Source organism: Podarcis liolepis (assembly GCF_965112155.1).
Source record: "Podarcis liolepis genome assembly, chromosome: 4".
Classification (NCBI taxonomy): domain Eukaryota; kingdom Metazoa; phylum Chordata; class Lepidosauria; order Squamata; family Lacertidae; genus Podarcis; species Podarcis liolepis.
In genome coordinates, this window is record NC_139558.1 from 75,400,995 (window position 1) to 75,427,432 (window position 26,438).

A 26,438-nucleotide genomic window follows, 5' to 3' on the forward strand; every position below is an offset into this window, starting at 1 on the left:
CTTCCTTGGTTGCTGCTGGTGCAGGCAAGGCCTCCTTGGCTTTCCTCAGTCACTTGCACTGCAGTGGTAACAGAGCCCTATCTGCTGCAGCTCACCCAGCACCGCTGTCCACATCTGACTCATTGGTTCTTGTTTGTGGATGGGGATGTGCATTTGCATATCTCATTGAAAGTGATCAGTGAAGACAGATGGCGCCAACAAGCATTCTGCTGTGCTTTTGAATGTGTATCAGACTTGTGCCGTAAAGTGATACATATGCAGAAGCATGCTTACTTGTGAGGGTTTGCTTAGCTGCATTGGTAAGCCTGCCTCTAAGTGGGAACCACACTAAATTGCCTTTGTGGGAACCTGTCCCTGTGTTTAGCTGCTTAGCCTGGAACAGTTTGTGTCATGCTGGACAAACCTCTTGACCATGTTGCATCTGCTTTCCCATGCTGCAGGCAGTGGTGACTGGTGTCCATTGGACCTGGTGGGGCATAAGGCAAGGGACCAATGACAGGCACAACCATAGCCAATAACAGGCAGCCAATTAATTTTAGTTTAGTTCCCATCCTCCTTTCTGCTGAGTTCTACAAGGGCAACACTGAGACTGAGAAGGATGAAACTTATAGGCGGCACCATCCGGTGGTGGAGACTGAAGTCAGGTTGTGATTGGTGGGGCAGTGTTCCATTTGCACTAAAGGAGAGGTCTCCACTGCCTATAGGGCTGTTGGCTTTTGAACATCTCTTGCCTTCAGAGCTCTCAGCTTTCAGGCTGTGTATTGCTTCCTGACCACCACCTGGATTCTAAGAGCCGCCATATTTTGTGGGGACAACCCCACTCCTCTGCTTGTCCTCCTAAAGAAGAAACAAAATAAAAAAAATCCCTTCCAGTAGCACCTTAGAGACCAACCAAGTTTGTTATTGGTATGAGCTTTCGTGTGCACACGAAATCTGAAGAAGTGTGAATTTGGTTTCAACTATGGCAGACCAACACGGCTACCTACCTGTAACTCCTACAGAAGGAGATTGAAAAGCTATTTCAAGTGTGACTTTCTCCCCCAGTGCATTCAAACAGAGCTTCAGATAGCTGTGCAGTGCTTTTCATCCTGCAGGATTTCCCTGGGGCTGTGAAAGATCTCCAGGCGGCGAGCTTGCAAATGGGTTCTTAATGCATTCCAAGATGCCCATTTGAAAGAACAAATGTGTATGTACAGAACATTACCTTTGGGAGCCCCACTGGAAATTTCAGGATGGATGTTGAAAATAGAGAGGCCATCAGATTCATCCAACCTAGCATTGTTGACTCTTACTGGCAGCAGCTCCCCTGGGTCCTGAGCGGAAGAAGGACTTTCCCATTACTTTATGAACATCAAAAACAACAAGAGTGCTGTAGCCCCCTAATGACTACTATCATGCTATAAGTTTCATGGACTGGAGCCCACTTCACAAAATGTATGAAGATGCATACTCAGTTGCAAATATATATTTAAATCGTATTATATTAGTGGGGTGGGTGTGTGTAAGCAGTGAAGTCGGAGGGAAATGAAATGCAAGAAACAGTGACAATGACAATTCAATTGGAGCTATAATGTATACAAAACAAGTGTAGTGATAGGTGATAAAACAATCAAGATGGTAATGCTGAGTGAATTAACACCTGTAGCAGGATATGAAACCATTGTCTCTACTCAGATCCAAATGAATAGAACTGAAATTCTTGATTAAATATAATCCAGGAGTTTCACATTGGAACCCATCCCTTGGAATTCCTTTATTCACATTTGGCCTCTTCAAGATCAATAGCAGAGCATCCTTGTAGAATGAAATGTTTTCCCACAGGTTTCTGAACGCTACCGTTTCCGATGTCATATTTGTGCCCGTATGATTATTTTCTTCCTGGACTAGGCTGTTTGCCCTGTGTAGAATGTGGAAGGGCATTTCTGACAGATGATAGTAATGTATATGATGAAGATGAACAAGTAAATCGACCCTTGATGATGTGGCTGACATTTTTGGTTCCTGCAATTGTGTCGCTTGATTGGGTGTGTTGGGAGGACAGAGTTGGCATCTGGGTCAGCTGCATGCTGTGGTTCCACAGGTTGTGTGGGCTATTGTTGCTGCTGAGTAGCTGTTTCAGATGAGGGAGATGTATGTAACCAAAGACTGGCCCACCAACCATGGGCAAGGAGAACAAAGCATGTTTGATTTCACTGCTTAAAGTTCTTCCCGTGTGGCTGTATACTGTGAATTACACTATGCATCTGGTAGATTCTAGCTCACAAAAGCTTATTTGTTCATAATTTGTTATTTGCCACAACTGTTGTTGTTGTTTTTGTACTGCAACACAGATACTCTAGATACCCTCTGGAAATTGCCTTTTATCTACCCCAGCATTGTGTATTCTAATGGGCAGAAGCTCTTTGGGGTCTTGGGCAGAGACTTTCCCCACTGTCTGCTACATGATCCTTTTCAACAGAGATGCTGAGGATTGAACCTGAGACTTGAACCTGAGACTTGCTGCATGGCAAAGCATGTGCTGTGCCACTCAGCTATGCCCCACCCTGCCCAGCCCATTTAAATTTTGCCTCTGCTTTCCCACAAACTCTTTGCTAATTACCTGACCATAGTATCATGGAATTGTAGAGTTGGAAGTGACCACAGGTGTCATCTAGGCCAATTCCATGCAATGCAGGAATCTTTTGACCAACATGGGGCTCAAACCCGGACCCTGAGATTAAGAGTCTGATGCTTTACCAACTGAGCTATAGAGGTCTGATGAGGTCAGCCTCTCATCAGTCTGCTGTACTCAAGGCTGGTGAATTACTAAGAGAAAACAAATATGTACATAAAAAGAGACCTAAAAGATGGCATTTACTCATGTGTAGAAGTCAAAACAGAGCTATCCATCATTTAATACCTCTTTAGGAAACATTTAAAGCAACTTAGTGCTTATGTTTGCACTAGATAGAGGCTGCCAATGTGCACTGTAGGTCAGGTCATTTAAAACCACACTTAAAAGAAACCATCTGATAAATGTGCCCCTTGTTTTGGAAACAAAAGGATAGTATTTCATGATAAATATGTTCAGGTTGTTTTATTTATTTATCTAGAGTATTTATAGGGCACTCTTCAGCAATGCTCTCAGAGTGGCAGCTTGCAATAAAATAATCAAACCACAATGCAATACAATGAGTCATAAACATCTCAATAAAACAAGACACAGAGGAGCAATAAATTAAGATAAAACAGTAACAGTAAATCTCATCAAGCACTTAAAAAACCTGGGCAAATAAAAAGGTTTTTACCTGGCACAGAAAAGAAAACAAGGCTAATGCCAGGTACCTCTGTTGGTAGAGGGGATTCCAGAGAATTGGTGCCACAACAGAAGAGGCCCCTTGTCTTGCTGTCACCACCTCATCTCAGAAGATATGTTGGGAAGGGCTGTTGCTTCATGAATGAGCACATGCTTTGTGGGCAGAAAGTCTAGGAGGTGGATTTAGGGCAGCACAACTGGTTTCGCCACACTGGGCACCAAGCCTAGGAGGGGCACTGTAGGACGCTGCCACTATGGTGTAGTGAATTGAGCATAACAGAAGGTGATATGCAGGAGCTGGGGTGCCAAATTTTGGCCTCACGCAGGGTGCCACTGAAATTTGAAAAACCAGAGTTTGCCCCTGCAAGGTAGGATCTCTGGTATCTCCAGTCAAAGCTGAGACGAACTCCCTTCTAGAACCTTGGAAAGTTGTTGTTGGTCAGGAGTGAACTAGGCAAGACAATGGTCTGACTTGGTATATGGCAGCTTCTTGTGTTCCTAAGGTGGCGAGACTTTTTGCACCCATAAATGTTCATATGAGAATAGATGCCCCTTCAAAGAACCTAGTGCCAAGCCACTTAGGATTTTGTAGGTCAGAGCCAATACTTTGAATTGTACCTGGAAATGGATCACTGAGATGTGTTGCATATATTTGGCCCTGCTGCTGCATTTTGCTCTTAGTGTTGAACAGCACATTTCAAAATTCTAAATGAGATGTTTAGTTGATGCATATACAGATCCATTCTATCATCTATCTATCTATCTATCTATCTATCTATCTATCTATCTATCTGGCATGACCTGCAAGCCCTGTGACAAGTATATGGCTTTTTCCATGCATGCTTTCTTCAGAGGCATTGCCAAAATCCTGAAGCTCTGGGGACAGGTCCTCTGCAGTGGTTGCCACAGTTCTGTGCTGACCATGGAAGGAAAGTGGCAGTTCAAGCCTGCAGCTCCTAAAAGCTATGGAGAGAGTGCTTTCAAAGTCTCCTTGAATGTTGCAGAGCATGGGCTGAACATATTGGTGTGGTCAGCACAGAACATCATTGTAGAGTGGCAGTAGCTATGGGAACGGTGTACTGGTATTGAGTGACAGGCCGCTCACCTATCTTCCCTAATAAGTATAAAGTGTCTCTTTTAAGAGTTCAAATTATAATAAATATGGGATTGGCTTAGCATGTTGAATATGGAATGGAAGCCACATGCTGGATTTTCATTCTTTAATGCTGCATATTAGTAGTAACATGTTTTTCTACTATGAACTTTGCTTTTTACTGCAATGAGGAACCATTTTACCAAGAATGAGGAAAATGAAAGCCTCCAGTAATTGCTTTATGTTTGCTATGTGTGTTCTGCAATATGCTTGCCCAAACACCCTAACTAACTTTCACGGAATGTATTTGCTCGAGAGATTTCTAATCAAACCTCCCCTCTCTTTTCTTCTCCCCACAAAAGGTTGAAAAAAATGATGACATTGACCAAAAGATTGAACAAGATGGCATCAAACCAGAAGATAAAGCTCATAAGGCAGCCACCAAAATTCAGGCTAGCTTCCGTGGACACATAACAAGGAAAAAGCTCAAGGGGGAGAAGAAGGGAGATTCCCAAACTACTGATGTTGAAGCTGGTGAGAAGAAGGAGGAATTCCTCGCCAATGGCTTGGCGGATGGCAAAGCTGCTATTACAGAAGCTGCTCCAACTGAGAATGCCCTGCCTGCCGATGGCAGCAAAGGAGGAAGCACTCCAGCAGATGAGAAGCAGGGGGAGGGCACAGCTGACACTGGTTCAGAACAACCTGCCACAAAGGCCACTACTCCCGCTGCTCCGTCGGAGGAAAAGTCCGCTGCTGTTGCCGCTGAAACGGAAAGTGCCACTAAAGCTTCTACCGATAATTCACCATCCTTGAAGGCCGACGAAGCCCAAGTCAAGGAGGAACCTAAACAAGCCGAAGTGCCTGCCACTGTCACTACTGCCGTTACCCCCACTGCTGCAGAGGATGCTACTGCCAAGGCAACAGCGCAACCCCAAACAGACACAGCGGAGAGTAGCCAAACCGAAGAGAAGACAGGTACGCTAACAATAGCAAGGAAGGAAAGCTGTTTTGGAATGGAGATAGAGTGGTGATGTGTGAGCTAGGAATTGGGGATTAACATTAGGATTAAGCCACCAGTGGTCCTTCATGAGAACAGGGCAGGTGTAGCTTTAACGCAGGCAGCCATCTATCCTAAATGAAAGTTGGCAGTTGACTGGCTCTGTGGTACTGCTCCATGATAGAGGAGCCCAATTTACAGTCCTTGGGCTTTGACGTGACCAGCAAGAGATTTATCTCCCTCGCTCTCCCCTGCAAACCTCATAAGGAGATTTCACCCATAAGGAAACCAAACCTATTTTCAAACATTATGAGAGATACATTTTAAGTGTTGCAAGAGAGAAGTTTCAAAAACTGGGCACTCAAAAGATTTTGAGCCTTGTCCACCACGATAGGGTTGGGTTGGGTGTCATAACATACCCCCAGTGACCAGATTATACCATTTATAATAAAGTTGCCATAATGTCTGGCCATTTCTGTCCATGAGTACTGCATTGCCTGATAAATCCACAACCCAGGGCAGCTGATTTGAGGGGTGATGAGAGAGCAGTAAATGGTTAGCAATTTACTTTATTGTTGTATTTATACATCCAAAAGGTGGGGAGAGGTGTTCAGGTGCCAGAATAACTTGACCAGCTTTGGGTACTGTGTGTCATGACTGGGCAGTGGGATGGAGTGTGGGGTTGAGTAGTGCAATTTACTGTTCCACCCCAGGCAGCAAACTGCCTTGGGCCAGCACAGGTTGAATTTTTTTAGTTTATTTCATTTATTTCATAAAATGCATACACCGATTGATTGTAAATTAACAACAACCACCCTCAAAATGGTTTACAAAAGATAAAACAGTAAAATCAGAAAACTTCACAACCATACTTTTAAACCTACAGAAGTTAAAATACTGAAAACGAATTAAAATCACCTCAACTTTCTAAGCATCTGGGTAGGCTTGTTTTTAGCAGTTGCGGAAACGTAAATAGCGTTTCCGTGTGCTGCTCTGGTTTGCCAGAAGCAGATTAGTCATGCTGGCCACATGACCCGGAAGCTGTACACTGGCTCCCTCGGCCAATAAAGCAAGATGAGCGCCGCAACCCCAGAGTCGGTCACGACTGGACCTAATGGTCAGGGGTCCCTTTACCTTTACTTAAAAGAGTACAGTGGAGGTGTCTGCTTGATCTCAAGAGTCACAGAGTTCCAAAGTGCGGGTGCTGCCACACTAAATGATTGAATTCTTACTAATGTGGAATGGGTATTGTGTGGCACTTGTAGTAGTGCCAATTCCACCAATCGAAGCTATTGAGTGGGCACATGCAGGGTAAGACGAATGGACACAAATGGCAAAATGATAGTGGTAAGGTCAGCTGGAGGTTTGTGGTGCAAGGGTGGTAAGGGGGAGACAATAGGCTTTGGTGTGATAACCCAGAAAAGGTGGCTTATAACTGCAAAATCTGAAACCAACATAGGAATTGTACAGGTGGGCTCTATACTAGAGACTTAAACTACTAGTGTTTCCCTCTCCCCATCTAGCTCAAGCATCCTGCTCTCAGAGTGGCCAACCAGCAGTTTTTGGGAAGCCGGCCAGCAGACCCTGAGCAAAACAACATTCACCCCACTTGTGATTCTCAACAATTATTATTTAGGGGCACGCCACACAGCAGCTATGGCTAGTAACCATTAATAGCCTTATTCTCCAAACAGCAATAAGCAAATAGTAAAATGTACAGCGTATCAGGCAGAAAGAGCAGCCAAACTGAAATGTATCCATTCTCCTTGGGTCATGTTTTCATATGGCTTGATTCCAAATGACTTCAATGGAGATGGGCCAGAGATGATTTTGAATCACAGTTTCTGCCAAATTGATCTGTAAATCTCATGGGAAAGCAATGTCTCCAGTACCATAAAGCTAGTAATCTAAAACTTTGAGTGGGATGAACTGAATAAGCAAGGACACATAGGTTATGTGTATAATAAACTTCACAATTCTGGTTGACAAGGGTAAATTATTTTCAGCAGGAACTGAGCTTTTCTTGCTGGGGCCAGGGAGAAGAAAGAGGTGGGGGAAGGGATGGCAAAGAAGGTGCTTAGGGGCATTTTCCGTCAAGAGGCATGTTGAAAGAGGCTGCAAAGCTCATTTGCTCCCATGTAGTCCAATTAATCTCCGTGGAACTGTGCCAGAGCAAATGGGCAGTGGAATATGGTCTGTGAAGAGACACTGGGTGCAGATGGCCCTTCCTCAACTATGGCAAACCTTGCACAATCTTCCACTGGGTTCTGATTTAAATATTCAATTCTTTCATTTTCTGAATCAACCAATAGGCAGAGAGAGGTTTGTCTTGTAACAATTACAGTGGCGCCATACGCAAGGCAAGCATAGAAGCTTGGTAATGCCATGTATCAGTTTTGATTGTATTATGAAAGCACAGTGCCATGTATGCATTGTGTTACAATAATGCCAGTGTAACTCACTGTGAGGAGGCCAAGAAGCCTTAGGTTGCCCATGGCTTGGCTCTAAAGTTGTCACTGAACTTCTCCCTCCAGTGAAGTTTTTCATCAGAAAGATAGCAAGGGGTGGGAGGAGAGGAACAATGACAAAATAAAAAAAACTTAGATTCAACACCCCAGTAAAATGGCAACATCGCTAGGTAGAACTGGTTCAGCCAAACTATTCAGCATCTTACGCCCTAAATAGCTGAAAGATTGCCTCCATCCCTACAGCCTCTCTTGGGTATTAGACTCAGGAGAGAAGCTCTCTTGGTAGTTCTGTCACCCTCAGAAGTGCAGGAACTGCAGCCCAGGCTTTCTCTGTGGCAGCCCCTACATTGTGGAACACCCTCTTCACAGATATGCATCTTGCATCTTCATTATACAGTTTCAGCCGTATGCTGAATACATACCTCTTTGTCTTGGACTCTGAGAATTCAGGTATTTTTGTGGGACCCATCTCTTCTATATTTGGGTTAAACTATATAGCACTGCTTTTGCTTCAGATTGTTTTACTTGCCTTTATAATTGCATATAAATTGTTTACTTCTTTTATATTGTTTTAATTGTATTGCTGTAACCTGCCCTGGGACCTTACAGTGAAGGGTGGGTTAGAAATCCAATAAACAACAAAACAAATATTTGACAGAAATAGGGGCAAATTTGGATGCTCCTGGGCAGGCAAAACATCTTCGGGTATTTCAAGAGGAATTTCCAAGGTTCCATCTAGGATTTAACACTATACTTGAATTCCAGGCTCTTTGAACAGTTCACATGCCAGCCTGGAGTTCATGCTCCAGTTCACATAGCTGACTCAACTTATTAAAACTAGACCATGAATTCTGCAAGAAAACCTATCTTTCCTTGAACAAGTACGAAGTTTGAGGGCTTTCCTCTATCCTTTGGCTCATGGTAGCAAAAGCATTGCAAAGCCAATACAAAAAGTGATAGGATTGATCATATTAGAATGAATTGTAGGTTAGTAGTGAGAAATTGATTGAGCTGATTGAGCTATTAGTGGAAAATTGATTGGGTTTTTTTTTTTTTTGCTTGGAATTAAGCTGAGCAAAAATCAATGTTTGCTTAGCTTAATTGGCTCTAAATTAACATTGTCCAAACATTTCATAAAATTGTGAAATGAAGACAGGAATAAAAATGTGTGTGTCTACTGATGATGCCATTTTGTGGGCCCTCTTGGATACAAGGTGGAATTAAAATAGATTGGGTGAGTGAATATTCACTTTCCCTTTAAACTATAATTGAAAGGCGAGCAGGGCCACTTAACTGCTTTCATGGCACAACATGAAAAGGTGCTTGCTCACCTCATAAATGCTCCATCCTACTGTCTCCACAGTCAGGTGCCTACCTTTAATCCACTTCCCACAAAGTAGATCCTTTCCTTCTTTCCCCTTAATGACCTGAGGGTGCTCTATGGTATACACCATGCATTACTTTTTAAAGGGGCCAATGACAGCTGGCTTGGAGTGTGTAAGGTGGACCTGAACTTTCGTAGGAATTTCCTGAGTCTTCATAGAGATGCCTGACACTTGCTCTAAAAATCGTTGGCATTATTATTTCAGTGAGCATAGGCTGGCACTGTAATTGGTAGTGGAAGGCTGCCAACAAATAAATAAATCTAGTTGGCTACAAGATGGTATCATTGGCTGGCTAATTTCCAAGGCACACTTGGCTCCCACTATTACAAAAGAGTAAATGCAGGTCAGCCCACATTTTTGTAGTGGTGTTCATCTGGAATAAATTTTCCTATAGTTACTGCCTCAATCTTCTAATTCAAGGACATGATCTCATGGGTGACATTGACAGTAGACATACCCTTCCCTTTATTTGTCCTATGTTTGGGAAACCATGATGTCATCTGAAATCGAGCAGTATGCAGGAATTGCCTAGTGCATCAAGTAACTGCAATAATCAAGATATTTCAGGACTTACAATTATAATAATCATTTTTATTTCTTAACATCTGGCACAACTGAGCAGGAATGTCTCTTGTGCGGGATCCATTGAAGCGATTGAAACACGCAACTTATTCTTGTAGAGATGTGGACATGCACTGATCTTTTACAAAAATGCTTGCTTAAAACTGATATTGTAAAGGACAGGCATCCCCAAACTCGGCCCTCCAGATGTTTTGGGGCTACAGTTCCCATCATCCCTGACCATTGGTCCTGTTAGCTAGGGATGATGGGAGCTGTGGTCCCAAAACATCTGGAGGGCCGAGTTTGGAGGTGCATGGTATAGGAAGTCCAGGTTGCCTCTCTTCTATCCTGTAAAGATAGTCCCTACATTTGGAATTTACTCAACCTTTCTCATATAAGGATCACTGTTGAACTTGGAAAATGCAACTGCTTCCCCCTAAGGTTCAGAAAATAGCTCAGTTTATTCTGAGTTCCATTATGCTACTGATGCTATCTCTCTGTCAACTTGTGAGCCACTAGGCTACCTTGTTTGTGCACATAACTTGCACTATCTCAAGGGGTGGGATGGAGCCTTGAGGGAGCATAGGATTCTAACTTGGTTCCTCTCTTGCCACCTCACACTTCATGCTCTACCAGGATCAATGTCCTTCCAAGGCCCAAGTATCTCTGTGCTGGCATAAAGATTTTTACAGTGGCACAGTGATGTCCTCTGCCAGATCAGGAGGTGATCCTATCCTGCTGGCTGGGCATACTTTGAAGATATGATTGTTCTGAAAGTCACTGCAAAGTTATCACATATATACCAGCTATTGCTCTAAAGCAATAAAAAGACAATTTGTGGTAGATCACCTGGCTGGAAAAGGCCAGATTTTCATGTGACAATGATCTCAAGGGTTACGTAGCTATCTGAAGAAGAAAGTATGCCTCTGTACTCAGGAAAGTCAAATTATGCATGTAAAGCTGGCAAAATCTCTCTCTTTTAATGTGGCACTGTATCTTTGCTGCATTGTGCTACATTAAGGCTTTCTCTGTCTCCCCACATTCTCAGGTTGTTTTAGGGGTCTTTATATCTCAAGAACCTATGGATAACTATTCCATTCTACTTTCAGTTTCCTGGTGGACATGGATCTCTGTAGATGGTTTTCAAAATGTTTGAAAAGCTCTATTTTATTTTATACAGGATAGTGGTAAAGAGACACATTTCAGCTACTTTGCATACAGGATTGAATCGGGGAAATGTCAGTTGTAATATAAAATGTATGAAGAAATCTAGTTCTAATGTGACCATTTTATCTGAGTATTTGAAACACCATGCTTTGTAGTTGCTATCACACTGAGCAAATTTAGTGCCTGTTCCAATTTCACTTGCATTAATCCAGAGATCTATGCACTGATTTCTATTAAGTGAGCAAACACACTGGCTCCCCTGTGATGGCAATGGAAGGATTAACTATAATGTTCAATCTAGCTATGCAATGTGTAATTTCCTTCTTCACAAGCTCTGTATAACAAGGGCCACATGTATGTCTAAACTTGAAATCATATGCAACCTTGCATTCTCCTGTGCAATGAAATCCAGTGTGGTTTCCACAAACTCCTTGTTCTTCCCTGTTTGTTTCTGGTCAGTAATGTTTATTGGCTTTATTGCTAATTATGAATGTTTTGCAAATACTCCTTCCCTCTCATAGATTGCATTTCCACTTTTAATACTAAGGAGTGATAAGTGCTTTCCTCATATTCTGGTATTACAACTATTGCTGGGCAACCTGTGATGTTGCTGGACTTCCAGCTGCCATGATCCCTAACCATGCTGGCTGAGGGGAGATGGTTTGTTTTATTTATGAATATTTTGTATTTTTTCTGTGTATTACTGCAGCATTTTTATAATACTGTTATTGTTTAACTGAACAACATTTGTCACCGCCTTGTAATAAATTTTCTGAAAAGGGGACTATACATTACTTAAGGATGGGATTCACTTAACAAACTGTGTCTCTTAATAAGGAGACACAGTACCATTTAGGCTTTCCTAAGTCAGTTTTCTGCCTGAAGTAGAGTACCAAATGATGTCACTCAGCCCATGTCTTATTCCAGCTTATTTGAGAGTTGCCAGGCATCCATTCTGTTAACTTTTAGGAATCAGGTTGAGACACATTTACTCTCTCAGCCATTTTAATTGGAAGTATGTGAAATATTGGAAGGATGCTATGTTAGCTGTTGCTTTCACATCTAATTGGCATTTAATCATCTCAATTTTTGCTGATTTTAATTGTTTAATTGTATATATTATATTGTTGTTGTCACTCAGTTTTATTGTACAATGTAAACTGCCCTGGGATAAATATTATGGGTACCATATAAAAGCCTTGACTGTCTGAATGAATGGATATTTTTAGAATATGTTATTGCAGCACGATCCCATGTCTGTTCAAAAGTAAGTCCTATTGAATGAAATGGGGCTTACTCACAGGTAAGTGAGGTTGGGATTGCAGAGTTAGTTACCATAAGTAAAGTATGCTTCACTGTAAAAATCTCATCTCTCATCACCAAGATCACCCTTAGAGAAAGCAACTCTCATTATGTAGCCCTTTTGTTCCAAAGGGTTTTTCTCATCCTCTGCTTCAAAGCCAGCTCTCATCTATTGCAAAGGGCTCCCTTTTCTTCCCCAGGTAACCTGAGCAGCAAAACAGACTTCAGCACAAAGATGGATTCTGCTTTAAAAACTACGACAACAACAACAACCACCAGTCAATGTCTCTAGCTTCCACATCACTGGCCAAGAGCTAGACTGATAGCAAGATAGAGATTATTTTCTAATTTCCTCCTAGGAACCTGCATATTAATTGCATCCCGGTGAGGAAATAGCTTCAAACATGCTTGTCTCTGATCAGCTCAATCAAAGTTTTTGAGAGCTAGGGATTGGGAATCTAGGTACTCTTTTAATGCAGAAGAGCCTGTAGACTGGCTGGACCCATAGAAATGTTGTCCCACAACTTCTAAATAAGGATAGTTCAGAAGTTGAGAAATCATTCTCTCTACTGCTGTTTATGCTCTGTGTCCTAAAGGGGATCTGTGCTACCCCAGGTCCGGATACTGGTTTGTGTTATTGGTGGAATGAACATGCTGCCATGTTAATCAAAATCTCTTCCAGGGAAGCAGAAAGGGGAATTGATTTTTAACTTCAGGAATCATCTGGAAATATCTTCACTTATAACATAAGATAACTTTTGCCTTTTGTCTATCCAGAGCATGCCCTCTCTTAAGAGTCGACATTTCATTTTATTTCTTGATTATACTCCAAATCTACTTTCCTTTGAACATGTTAACTGAAAATAGTAAGGTCTTGCTTAATTAAGTCTGCAATGGGATCTGGGTGGTTGTCAACAAGCTCAGTTTGCTCTGTATGGGTGACATACTGCTTGGCTAGGCTAGTGAGAAAAACCTATGGGAGTCTGGTAAACTGGTAGACTTAGAAATTGGCAAGTGAGGCCAGGCTCTCTACACCTTGAAACTCATGTTGAATTGTTGCTTTGTTAATTGACCTATAGGCGAGAGTTTCTGCATTTCTAGCAGTGATGGGGAAACTTTTTCACACTTAGGGCCACGTGTCCTTCTGTGCAGCCTTTCAGGGGCCAGACGCCAGTGAGCAGGGTGGGGCCAGAAGGAAAAGTGGTCAGAGCAATGAATGTAATCCCTCCACTTTGTACAGTTGGCTAGTTTCTACACACATGCACATACCCCTCCTTGTTTTTTGACTACCCCTACCTAAAATTGTCTATGCCACAATGAAGTGGCTTTGTTCCAAGTTGAACACCACTTGCATGCTAGTCTTTGCATGTTAGATATTCAAGATCAATCTGCATTTCACAGTTTAACCAAACTGTTGATAGAGAATAAACAACTTCTGAGTAGACATGTATAGGTTGATTAAGCTGTATATCTGCCAGGAAGTGTCAGAATGCAACTGGATTTGTTTGTGTCAGCGTATGAGTAGGGTGCCCTGGTTGGCCCATCACCAGTGAGGTGATGGGCCAATCAGAACAGGTATTTCTAACATCAGAAGGGAGAGATTTTTGAAACAATGTTGTTGTTGTTTAGTTGTTTAGTCGTGTCCAACTCTTCGTGACCCCATGGACCAGAGCACGCCAGGCACTCCTGTCTTCCACTGCCTCCCACAGTTTGGTCAAACTCATGCTGGTAGCTTCGAGAACACTGTCCAACAATCTCGTCCTCTGTCGTCCCCTTCTCCTTGTGCCCTCAATCTTTCCCAACATCAGGGTCTTTTCCAGGGAGTCTTCTCTTCTCATGAGGTGGCCAAAGTATTGGAGCCTCAGCTTCACGATCTGTCCTTCCAGTGAGCACTCAGGGCTGATTTCCTTAAGAATGGATGCGTTTGATCTCCTTGCAGTCCATGGGACTCTCAAGAGTCTCCTCCAGCACCATAATTCAAAATTTGAAACAATAAGACCAATTAAATATCATCAGACCTGTTATAATATCAGCAATAAGATTGCCAACACCTGCATTTCAAGCTAGCTTCTGATAACTATATACCTGGAGAGGTTTGGCCCCACCACCACAAAATAACCCACACACCCAGCTCTTAAAAGCACAGAATTAAGCTTTGAGAAGGCAGGAGATATAATGCATTGTACAGACCTGAGAGCCTGTTGTGTACAGTTGAGAAATGGCAATGCAGTTTACAGCAGTAACACAATCCCTTAATACCAACATCTAATAGGCTAAACATTTCAGATGAAAACCAAAAGCTGCTAGAATATCTTTTGGGATTTTGTGCTCAAAGGAACAAATCCATTAGAAAACAGTCAAGGTTATATAGGCTACACTTTGTAATGTGCATTTCCACCTGTTTCACAGCATAAAGATCCATAGCGGAACATCCCTGCTAAGTGCATCTGGGCTAAGAACATCTGTTTATGGAATAATTCACAAGTGCCTTCCAATTTGTGAATGACAGGGCCAGAAGAGTAAACAAACAAACAAACAAGCAAGCAAACAAACAAACATACCAGATACTGGCCAGCAGTTATTCCAAACATCTACAGCAGCTCCATAAGGTTAGATACAGTCTTTCCATGAATACGGAAACAAGAGAGGCACATGTAGTCCTTTGTCGTATTGTATTGTATCAACTTTCAATACAAGATGAGTAAGTCCTAGTTATCCCTTTATTTTGTTAAAGCAAAAACCCACCTTATCAGAGGGGCATCATAACATCAGATTTCAGCAAAGCTACTCTAGGAGACAGGTGACTGAAAATGTGGTCTAATTTTTTAGTACATTACAGGACTTCTAAGCTCCATTAGGGTCTTTCATGTGCTGAAAAATGGTTTCATAACAGATTTTGAGATTCATTTAAGAAGATACTGGGACATACAAATGCCCATGGTAAAAACTGATGAATGGCTTTGGGGTGTGAGTTGCATTGTCCACTCAGCTGGCTCTTGCCGCATCATGTAAGACTAGTATACTGTTAACAGAAGTAGCTGCTTTCTCTGTAAACCTTTTACACTGCTTCTGAAGAATGTGGACTAACTTTACAACCTTATATATACTTAGCTGAACAGAGTGGGCAATACTTTTGAATAGGCATGCATAGGATTCCACTGTTAGTCTTTTTTAAATATGGCCCCAAGACCTTCCCTCAGTAAATGGGATACTTGAAGTACCTTATGAATCTCATAAGAATAGAATAGTGTGAATCCCATGCTAACTAGATTTTAACGATAGATTGTTTTACAGGAGAAATGCTGTAGCACTTCTACAGAACATCTGATTTGCATGTAGAAAGTCCTAGGTCCCCAGCATTTTCAGGCAGAAACCCTGGAGAGTAGCTGCCAATGAGTATAAACAATGTTGAGTTAGATGGACCAATGGTCCACTGAATTTCTGCAGAAACCTTGCAACCAAAAAATTGTTGCCTATACCTATATTTTCTCACTAGAGCCTCTTTTGATGTATCCCTCAATTCTCTGCCCTCCCTCTTCTCAAGAGGGGCCAGAACTAATTAAATGCACCTGTTAACATGACTCAGAAGTAATTACCATGACATTTTCACACCTGGGCTTCAATGACTCAGCACAAGAGCTCACTATTCCCTCTCTGGGCTTTTGGGGGTAGCAATTAATATGTCTGGCAGAGTGGGTGTATAAGGCCATCAGATGCTAGCATTAAAACCACTGCCTTTGTGGCTGGGCATGTGGGAGTTATTCACAGAGGGAAAACAAGCTAATTAAGGTTGTCTTATGGATCACTATCCTGCCACATCATTCACAGAACTCAGTTTGTGTTTTAGGGGCCAGGTGAAAAAGAGGACAGTGCTTGTGTACATTTACTAGTTGGGAAGAAGACTGAAACTTACACCTGCTGAAATTCCCTCTTCTGTACAGCTATTTAAAGTAAAAGAGCTTTAACCAGGCCAACCTAACTTGGGCCCAGTCTTGTAATTTCCTCCATGGGATGTTCATCAGAGCTGAACATGCCTTCCTGTTTTGCCATGTTTGGCTCAACAAGAGACAGTGCAAATTCATTCATTTCAAATTCCTTACACCTTTCACGATTTTGCTTTTTCTTCTTGAAGGACATGTTGTTTCCCTTTGAGAATTATCAGGTGCAGGAAATGATCATGGTGGGTAAGAGGATTAAACCTATTGTGCCATTGTGTATTTCCATAAGTGCTTATTGCAGTGTCTGAGGGCAGTGGTGGGTTTTCTGGGATATGCCCTTGGTAGCTGAGCTATGTGAATCGTTTGATTTTGTTGAAGTTAAGAGTGGGTGCATTTTGTCTGTGTCGATTTTAAACAAAGTGTGCTAATTGTGTTGTGTTCTGGTTAAAGCCGCAATCTTATTACCTCTTTCTTAGGAGTAAGCGATATTGAACTCAATGGGTGTTGAAGTAGGAGGGACAGGTGCACTTCTTGAGCTAATAGTAGCATTGAAGGGAGTAAGTGTCATCATGAAAGGGTCTGAGTAGTCATGCTTAAGACTAAGTGCCACTAGAGCAGCTTTCTTCAACTGAGTACCCACCAAATGTTCTGGACTCCATTTCCCATCAGCCCCTGCCAGCATAGCAAGTTGTCAGGGATGATGGGAGTTGTAGTCCAAAAAATCTGGAGGACCTCAGGTTGTGAGAGCCTGAACTAGGGAGTAATTTTAAACCAACCAGGGTTGGCAGCTGGAGCACCAAGAGCAGAAGAACGGTAAAAATATATTTGAATGGACTTTCTCACTAACTGTAAAGGATTGGTGCTCAAACCATTACAACTACCATCACTACCACTTTTTTTCTCTGAGGAAACTTACAGTTTGCATGTACTACTGAGGTCCTTGTTGTTGTTGTTTAGTCATTTGGTCGTATCCGACTCTTCGTGACCCCATGGACCAGAGCACGCCAGGCACTTCTGTCTTCCACTGAGGTCCTACTGGAGGTTTAATGTCAGGACCCTGTAGGGAGCAATCTGTTTCTGGATGGGTAGCAGATTTCAGTCTTAAAGTATGGCATTTTTATTTATTTATTACTAAGGCACACTGACACAGAATTAACTGCTAAAAGAAAACATCTTTTAACCCATTTGCATGGCAGAAGCCAAATAACTCTGAGAGCTGAAGCAACTGATTTTGACCTCTGCCATCTTAACTGCAAGTGCTGGTAATTAGTGAGAGGAGGTAGCTGATGCTGTGTCCTCATAAGCAATCATGTCAGTCAGTGATAATGCTTTGCATCCTTGACAAACTAATATGCTTGCATGAATATTCCTAACTTCATGTCACAGGTCTGGTCTGGTGTATCTGTTGTATGGTCCTTAACTGACACATCCTACCAAAGTGATACAATTGCAATATGTTAAACTAGAAACTATGGGACACAGCGACTAACTGGATTTTGATTTGATTATGTTAATAACGAGTGATACTTATAGTCAATCTGTCTCTCTGGTGATACACAAATGTTGTGTGATTTCTTCACTGGCATTACTGAAAACTTCATGGAGGGAGGGTAGGGAACAGCCATGAATTCTTGGTTACTTTCTTGGCCAGAGTTGGTCATTCAAGAGCAGTAAGACACATGGCAGAGCACAGTATTCCCAAAGCATTGCACACTATGCTTTTGGCTCTGTTACCGAGCACTGTGTTGGTTTGACATTAACATTTTGGTAGTTCTAAGGGAACTTCTGACTGTTCATACCTATGTTAAGGTAGTTCCCTTTACACACAGGTGAGATACGGAAGTCATTTCCCCATACTCCAGAAGCATGTGGATATCCCAGCCATGTGGGCATGGTTGATTGTGTGGGTCATCTTCTCTAGATCAGTGCAGTATTAGGGTGGAAGAGCCAAATGACTGGCCTATTCTTTATGGTAGCAATACACAGTGCTCAATAGCAGTGGATTGCACCAAAGTAATGTAGACCTATCGCTGCATGTGGTGTGTGTCTGTACATTTTCTGATTCCATTCCATTCAGTTTCAAAGGTCTATCAGAATCCGTTTAGTCACTGCTACCAATACTAGAATAAAGTCTGGAAAACAGCAGTATACAATATTTGAGCAGGTAGTGGGACAAGTCTTTGAATGAAGAAACAGGCACATATTGACACAGTCACCTATTAGTTCATGCTGAGATTGCTAGAGTGATGCTTGGAAAACTTGATTCTGTGAACATCTTGTGCACTTGTTTCAATTTTCTGGACCACAGGGAGTTAAATGAAGATATAACACTACTGTACTGATTTCACATCATTTCCCCCCTGCAGTGAAAAGATTTTGTGGATGGGTGGAGGTTTTGTATAAATAAAAGCAAGTTTGTATGACAAGGTATTGGACCATTGGGCTGGGATTCCCTGCTCTTTTTACATAGGAGTAACTAAACCACAGAGCCTAGCGGTTGCTGATCAGAAGGTTGGCAGTTCGAATCCCTGCGACAGGGTGAGCTCCCATTGTTTGGTCCCAGCTCCTGTCCACCTAGCAGTTCGAAAGCACGTCAAAGTGCATGTAGATAAATAGGTACCGCTCCGTCGGGAAGGTAAACGGCATTTCCGTGTGCTGCTCTGGTTCACCAGAAGCGGCTTAGTCATGCTGGCCACATGACCCAGAAGCTGTCTGTGGACAAACGGCGCCTCCCTCGACCAGTAAAGCGAGATGAGCGCCGCAACCCCATAGTCATCTGCGACTGGACTTAACAGGGGTCCCTTTACCTTTAACTAGCAAGGGCTCCCCTTAATTAAGCTTGTCCTTATATCAGAAGGAGATCTCTCTGTTTATCCTCCCTCCTTATTCCTCTCAACTATGAAAACAACCTCAAATAGATTGGCCCAGTTGACTCTTCTCTTCCTGAAACTTGTTTTAGTGCTATTGCAAGTCTGTGCGTATCTGTAGATATACAAGGAGGTGAAAGGAGGTCAAGCAAGCCTATCACTTGGATTGTTGGGCAATTTGCAGAGACAGGCAAAGTCATCTTGGCCACCTCCTTTATATGGGAGGTATAGGTTGGTGATGGAACACCGTCTTTTGAAAAGTCTCAGAGCTATAGGTTACCCAGAACATCAGAAACCAGATGTTCTGGTATGCTCCTTGGAGCAACATTTTAGGCACCTATTGCACAGTATTTAGTGAGAAAATAGCAACAGTGCCATCTGCTGATAATTAAGGAACTGCAGCTATTGCTCCATTCATTGAGGCCTTCAACAGTTCTCATGTTCAAACTGAATTCATTAATCAAGTAATTTTTATTATAGAAATCCTGTACACAAAAGGAAAAGGAAAAAAAGATTGCAGTGGAAAAGCGCCTGCTCCTTATGACCATGTGCTTTGTATAGCATTTAGAAAAATACAGGGTGCTGAACTTTCCTCTTGTAAGTTACAAATTGTGAGATTTTTTTCCAGAGGTGTAGCCATATTAATCTCTTGCATTGAAACCACTTTAAAGAATTGATGTGTAAATAAGCACATGCAGTCTGCAGCCCACATGGTCTTAATATTATCATTTTAATATTGCCATAATCATTATTGATATATTTCATCAGGAAGGCAGGTGAGAGTCAATAATAATAATAATAATAATAATAATAATAATAATAATAATAATTTACTATTATTATATTTATACCCCACACATCTGGCTGGATTGCCCTAGCCACTCTGGGTGGCTTCCAACACATATGAAAACATAACAAAACATTAAAAACTTCCACTTACAGGGCTGCCTGTACCCTATGCTTTCTGCCTTTAGATTGAGTATTATACTAGCAATCTTTGATTCAGGAGACAAAATGGAACTCTAATAATTACATTAAAATGGTAACAATGGCACAGTCTCTCTCTCTTTTGTACAGAAAATGGAAAAATGGATTTTGGATGTCATTTTAACACCCATCCCAATTTTGTCATTTTCTCTTGTAGGGATCAATACCATCTCATAGCATGAATCCTTCCCCACCTCTTGTTTCCATGGCAATGCCTAGCAGTCAGGATTTTAAGGCCTACTGAAGGAGTGCCACACATACTTAGGTGACTCATAAATGGCATGCTGCTTTTTGACTATGGAGCTGGAAGACTACAACTGAAGTGGTATTTCGGGGCAAGGTCATAACTATTTGTTTGGGTCCAGCATTCATAAAGGACTGCCTCCTTTTGTATCGGCCTTCCCAGACCCTCTAAGTGTCCCTGTTTTCCAAGGACAAGCCCAAATTTACAGAAGCCATCCTGGTTTCTGATTTGATCCCTCTTTTCCTTAGGGCATCCCTATTCTCATCCCGAGCTAAGGAGATAAGTAGCTATACAACCTTTAGAAGACATCCGAAGGCAGCCCTGTATAGTGCGGTTTTTTAATGTTTAATTATGTTTAATTATGATTTTATATGTTGGAAGCCACCCAGAGTGACTAGGGCAGGCATGGCCAAACTTGGCCCTCCAGATGTTTTGGGACTACAATTCCCATCATCCATTACCACCGGTCCTGTTAGCCAGGGATGATGGGAGTTGTAGTCCCAAAACATCTGGAGGGCCAAGTGTGGTCATGCCTGGACTAGGGCAACCCAGCTAGATGGGTGGGGAATAATAATAATAATAAAGTCCCTATTTTCATCAGAGAAATGTTGGAGGGTATGCCTTCCTGCTACCTAAAATCTAGTAGTGAGGCCCTTATTTGTGTCCCATAGAAGCACAGTTGGCTGTGGTAATAGTTAGGGCTTCTTCATTGGCTGAACGCAATACCTTGTCCCATGAAGTTTAGGTGGTCCATCTTTAATCATCTTCTGCTGACTATTAACGACTTTTAAAAAATCTGTAATGTATGCACACACCCATAAAATGTATATTGTAGGAAGCATCCCACAGCTATTGAAGATTTCTTTTTGTCTCATTTTGGTAAACTTGTGTCCAATTCAACTGTGTAAAAACATTGACCAGTCCTTCATGGAGTACAGCACTTGACTCTGCATTCACATTAGTACCAGTCTTCACATACTTCTCTCAGAACAAATTTGAGAGTTTAAAAATAAGCACTCCAAAGGGCTAGGGGAAAAAAATCTTTGCAGAACAACCACATGGGGTAGAAATAGCTTTTTAAACACTTGTACATGCAACATCTCCTTGCCAGCTGCCAGATGTCAACCCACAGCTGGAAACATATCCATGCCTGCAAATTCAAGCTGTGAAAAACACTTCACAGCTGTAGTTATGGTAAAGTCAGAATCCATACTTGGTAGGAATATCATGCAGGTGCTTCTGTCTGGGAGAACGGATCTTCGGAAGTCTATAACCCAACCCACCCGCACACATAAAAGCACTTAGCACAGAAAGCCTCTTTTGAATCATTTCCATCTTGGCAGATTTCAGATCCCTAATGTTTCCTGCACTCTGTGGACACACTCAAAACAACATATGCCTCAAGTGACTGTACCACAGAAGGTGAACCACATACTGAAGGGTGACGGCATGCTCATTAGAATTCACATGCTTCGACAACCAAACTGTTCTTGAAACAATTATTCCATTTGCCTCTGAACTTTTCTGACTGAACTTTTAAGTGAATGTTGTTCTGCTGCATTCTGGATTCCTCCCTCTTTTTTGTTGTTGTTGATGACACATTACCACAGTCTATCAGAGCTTTTTTTTTAAGGTAAAAGCCCCAAAGAACAGTGTTTGGGGTGTACCATAGTCTTAACAAGCCAAGATCTAGCACAGGGAATCAGATCTCAAATTTTAGTTGTGACCTGTGCAATGCTAAAATGTGGAACCCCCTGCCTCTCATGCAATGTTCTACAGCATTGTTGTGGCACCCCCTTTAGCATGGTGCCCAGTGTGACTGCACCGGTTGTGTTACTCTAAAACCACCTCTGGTCAAGGTTCACACAATGTACCAGAAGCAAAGGTGAGGAGACTCCACAGTCAAATAAGCAACCAGAGTTAGAGAGATATATTGCTTCCTAGACCACTACTGCTAATCCCCAGCTGCTAGTGGTAAAGGAATTTCAGGGGTAGTTTACTCATGTGTAGAATCCCTTACTCACAAACCACATGATGACTCGGGATCCATAGACACATGCTGTGATGTCTCTTTTTATGCCAGGGCCTTTTGTTACTTGTGTTTTCATGGACCATGGGATAACTCCACCTCCTCTGACAGCTCCAAGGGCTCCTCAGCTGGTCCCACACTGAAGGGCTCCTCAAGGGAATCCACAACCTGCCCTTGACCTGTGGAGTGTCCGATCTATCCATCAAGGACTCGGCATCAGGATCAGGCATGTCAAACATTAGGAAAACATGCCTATCAGTGGAGCAGGCTGCCTCTGAAAGTGGTGGACTTGCCTTAGCTGAAAGTTTTTAAGCATAAGCTGGATGGCCACCTGCCAGGGACATGGTCATGCCATCTAGCCTTATAGATCTTGCATTGAACAAGCTCATCATCCCTGACCACTAGTCTTGCTAGCTAGGGATCATGGGAATAACAGTCCAAAAACAGCTGGAGACCCAAGTTTGGGAAACACTGGACTAGACAATCTCCAAAGTACCATCCAACTCCTATTGTCAGCAATTAGGTAGAAACACTCAAGGGAGATGGTGGGCCAGAGCACTGTCCATTCCCCCAAGTCACCACTTCTTCTCTTTTACCTCTGAGCTGCCCTCAGAGCTACACAGCTGGCCAGATTTGGCTCAGCGGCTTCCAAATGGAGATTCTTCACCTACAAGTCCTGAATGTGAGTGAATCTTTGGGTTTCATCCATGAGCCATCTCCACATACTGCACTACCTCTTTGCAGCTCCCTGCACTTCCATGCGCTCCCTTACCGGCTGACTGAAATAAAACAAGCACGCTGATGAAATGTGTCTTCAGGATGATAGAACTGCTGTTGGCGGAGTGCTGTGTTAGTTCCTCTGGAGCCGGAGAGAGTGAGTGGTGGGAGGGGGAGGCAAGCATTCAACAGGGAGACCTTCCCCTCCAAATAGCCCTAAATGTACCTGACAGTCTGCCATCCCCTCTCTGGGGTGTTTCTTTAGGTACAATTAAGGATTCTGTGCTGGTGGAGGAAGCTCTGATGTTACTGTGTGAGCATGAGAGAAAGAGGGGGGGGGAGGAGAGAGAGAGAGAATGAGAGTTGGGAAGGATGGAGAAATGAGCAGCGTATCTCAGGCATTTTGTTCTGCTGCCTGGGATATTCTCTCTCTCTCTCTCTCTCTCTCTCTCTCTCTCTCTGCTGAAGGTAGCTGTGGAGAGAGGAATGGGTGAGCTCCTCTTTCCTCCTGTGAATGCAGTCGTAACAGGGTTGAGGCATCACATTCACAAAGAGCATCACTCCCTCTCTCTCTCTCTCACCTCCCTCCCACCACCACCACCAGCCCCCTTGAGTGATTTCTCTGGAGAGACATTACTGCTTTTGCCCATCAGCCAAAGTTGGAGGGTTTCCATGACGACCAGGCAGCTGGTGTCTAGACACAGTGAGAGATGCCTTGCAATGGAGCTGTGGTGCTCTCGCTTCCCTTCTCAACCCATACATACAAAAGCACACGCCCTGTGTTGCCTCCTTCCTCCTCCCCATTTACTACACACACACACACACACACACACACACACACACACACACACACGATGGTGTTTCTATTCCACAATCTTTAGTAAGAGGAAAGGATGGTGCAAGAACACCAAACAGAGCCTCCATCTACTCAGATTAATGAAGTCAGGAGGATGTTGCTTCGATGGATTTGGAGAGTGCTTAATTGGGTCAGGAAACAGCAAGCATCTCTCAGGATAACACAAAGAGCTCCCTACCTCCCTTCTGCTCTTCTGTTAGGTTGAGGAAAATAGGTACATTAGAGAACACTTTTGTGGGGGGGGGGGCGGGGCAGGAAGGAATAAAGCGTGTATAATATACATTTTTTTGGGAGCATACAAGGTAATTCCTAAAATACTGGTCACCTGGAGTACAGTTAGCCCAAGATGATGCATTTCTTCAGCGACAATCAACCTGTTTTATTGAATCTGTTATTTTCAGCTCTCTATTTGCTTTACTTTTAAATATATTTTTATTCCCCCTTTCTGCCAAGGTGGTTTGCATTTTATAACCATAGCTTCTAATCAAAGAGACATGATACAGAGTTGGGAGGTTAGAGGAAGCAAATTCAGACAACAGTTCTTTCATACTGGTTGCAGAATGAACAACACAATCCTATACATGCCTACTCTGAAGTAAGTCCTGTGGGGTTTCATAGGACTTAATGCACCTAAAGTGTGCATAGGACCACAACAAAAGCTATAGAAGGATCAGCTGAGATGGGCTTTCCGGAGATGTTTCCTGGAGAGGAGAAGCTAAATCCAGAAGTGGCTTTCTGGGTGGGGTGCAGCCAAAATGCTACCTTCCTAGTATGTGCGCCACTGCTGCTTTCGAGAAAGGAGGTGGGTGCGAAATTTGTGCAGTTCAGACACATCCGCAGGAATCATGGATTGGCTCCACTGGTGCATTTGCACCACACTGACCTTCCTGCCCCTCCCCTTGCTCCCAACAAGCAAGTAGCCATGTTGGCTATGCTGTGCTTCCAGATCAGAAACATTATTGCAGGCTTTACTTAACAGTGACCCAGCTGCCAGAAAGCTAGTGTTACAGCTCCACCACACCTGAAGAGCCCCTTCTGCCCAAATCCCCATTCCATTTGAAAGAGATGTAGCTGTGTCGGTGCTGAACTAGTGCCTGCAGGTGGTAATGGGCTGGATAAGGCCTAAAAACATTAAAGCTGAATCCTGACAAGATGGAGGTTCTGCTTGTATGTCCAGAAATTGGGTGTTTCGCTTGTTCTGGAAGGAAACACACTCTTCTTATATGAGCAAGTAGGTAATCTGTCACTGGAGGCCCAGGTAGCATTTGTGGCAAGCAGGGCCTATTTCCATTTTTTGTCATTCTTGGACCACAGGGTTGCATGCTCCAATAACTTCACATGTCAATTCTTATAATCTGCTACATTGGGCTACACTGGAAGACATACCCTCCAACATGACGTAGCCCAAAACTGGGGCACCATCTTCTGGGTCTGCAGTTCCACATGAGTCACGTGACCTGTGCGAGATCAAGGTTCCAGAAAAAGCGTTTTCTTTTCAGGCACGATGCCATGCAAAATTGCTGCCCCACAAAGCGCCATGCATGGAAAAAGTGGGGGAAGCCATTTAATAAATTTGTAGAGCAAATTTATATCCTGGGATTGCACCTAAGACATCTGTGTGCCAAACCCCATTATTGAGCAGTAATATTTCACTTTTCTAAGATGCTATATCTCCTGATGGAGAAAAAGCTTTACTTTCTTGATGGAGGACCCCACCCCCACTATTTTATTATATGTTGGCATATAAATGTTTTTATAAATAAAATGAATATATTATTGACATTAATTTATTAGTAGCCTGCTATATAATTTAAAGGTGATGAAGAATAAAACCAGAATAAAAAACAGCTAAAAACACATAAATAAAGCATTAAGTTCCAATTTTAATCAATTCTTAAAGGGGAAAAAAATAATCTAATATGTTGATGCCATAAAACATCCTTGCTTTTCATTACAAAATCTCACCATTATTATTTCTGTAGTCTTTGGTATACACAAGCAGATATCCAGTGGCCATTTAAGAATGTAGTGTTTAGTTAATGCAGCTCCATTGAACTTGGCACAGCCATTAGCCTGTATGCTCTTAATTGCCATGAGAAACAAATCATATTGGGTTATGAGAGAAATATCATTGGCTAAGGTTCTTTCCAAGGCCTTGGCTTTCCCACTTCTTTTCTAGATGTGCTGCAGTCATAATTCACCAAACAAAAGATAGTTCCTAGAAGCAAATATTTTTCAAACCATGGGTTTTTTTTTAAAGCAAACCAGGATTCCTGGATTGTAATGCTAAGTTGGCTCTTGGAAAGTTAAACTAAACTAGGAGAAGTCTTCCTGGATGCACGGGATGGGAAGGGAAGGGGGAATACACCTGCCTGACACTTCACTTGGGCTCTTGGGAGGTTCATCAACATGATGCTAAACCATAGTTTAACGTTACATGTGAATGCAACCATTAGCTTTACTAGTCCTAGGCAAATACAAGGCTAAGAACAGATGAATGCTCACCTGATGAAATGTGGCTAGATTTGGCCC

The 26,438-nt window shown here is 42.6% G+C and overlaps 1 protein-coding gene across 1 annotated transcript in view; it reads left to right on the forward strand.

Annotated features, from left to right (window-relative positions):
• Positions 1–26,438, forward strand: part of GAP43 (growth associated protein 43) — a 55,090-nt gene that overhangs the window by 24,782 nt on the left and 3,870 nt on the right. Inside the window, exon 2 of the mRNA XM_083500924.1 lies at positions 4,751–5,363. Within this exon, the coding sequence (XP_083357050.1) occupies positions 4,751–5,363 (613 nt within the window). The remainder of the gene's footprint in view (positions 1–4,750; positions 5,364–26,438) is intronic.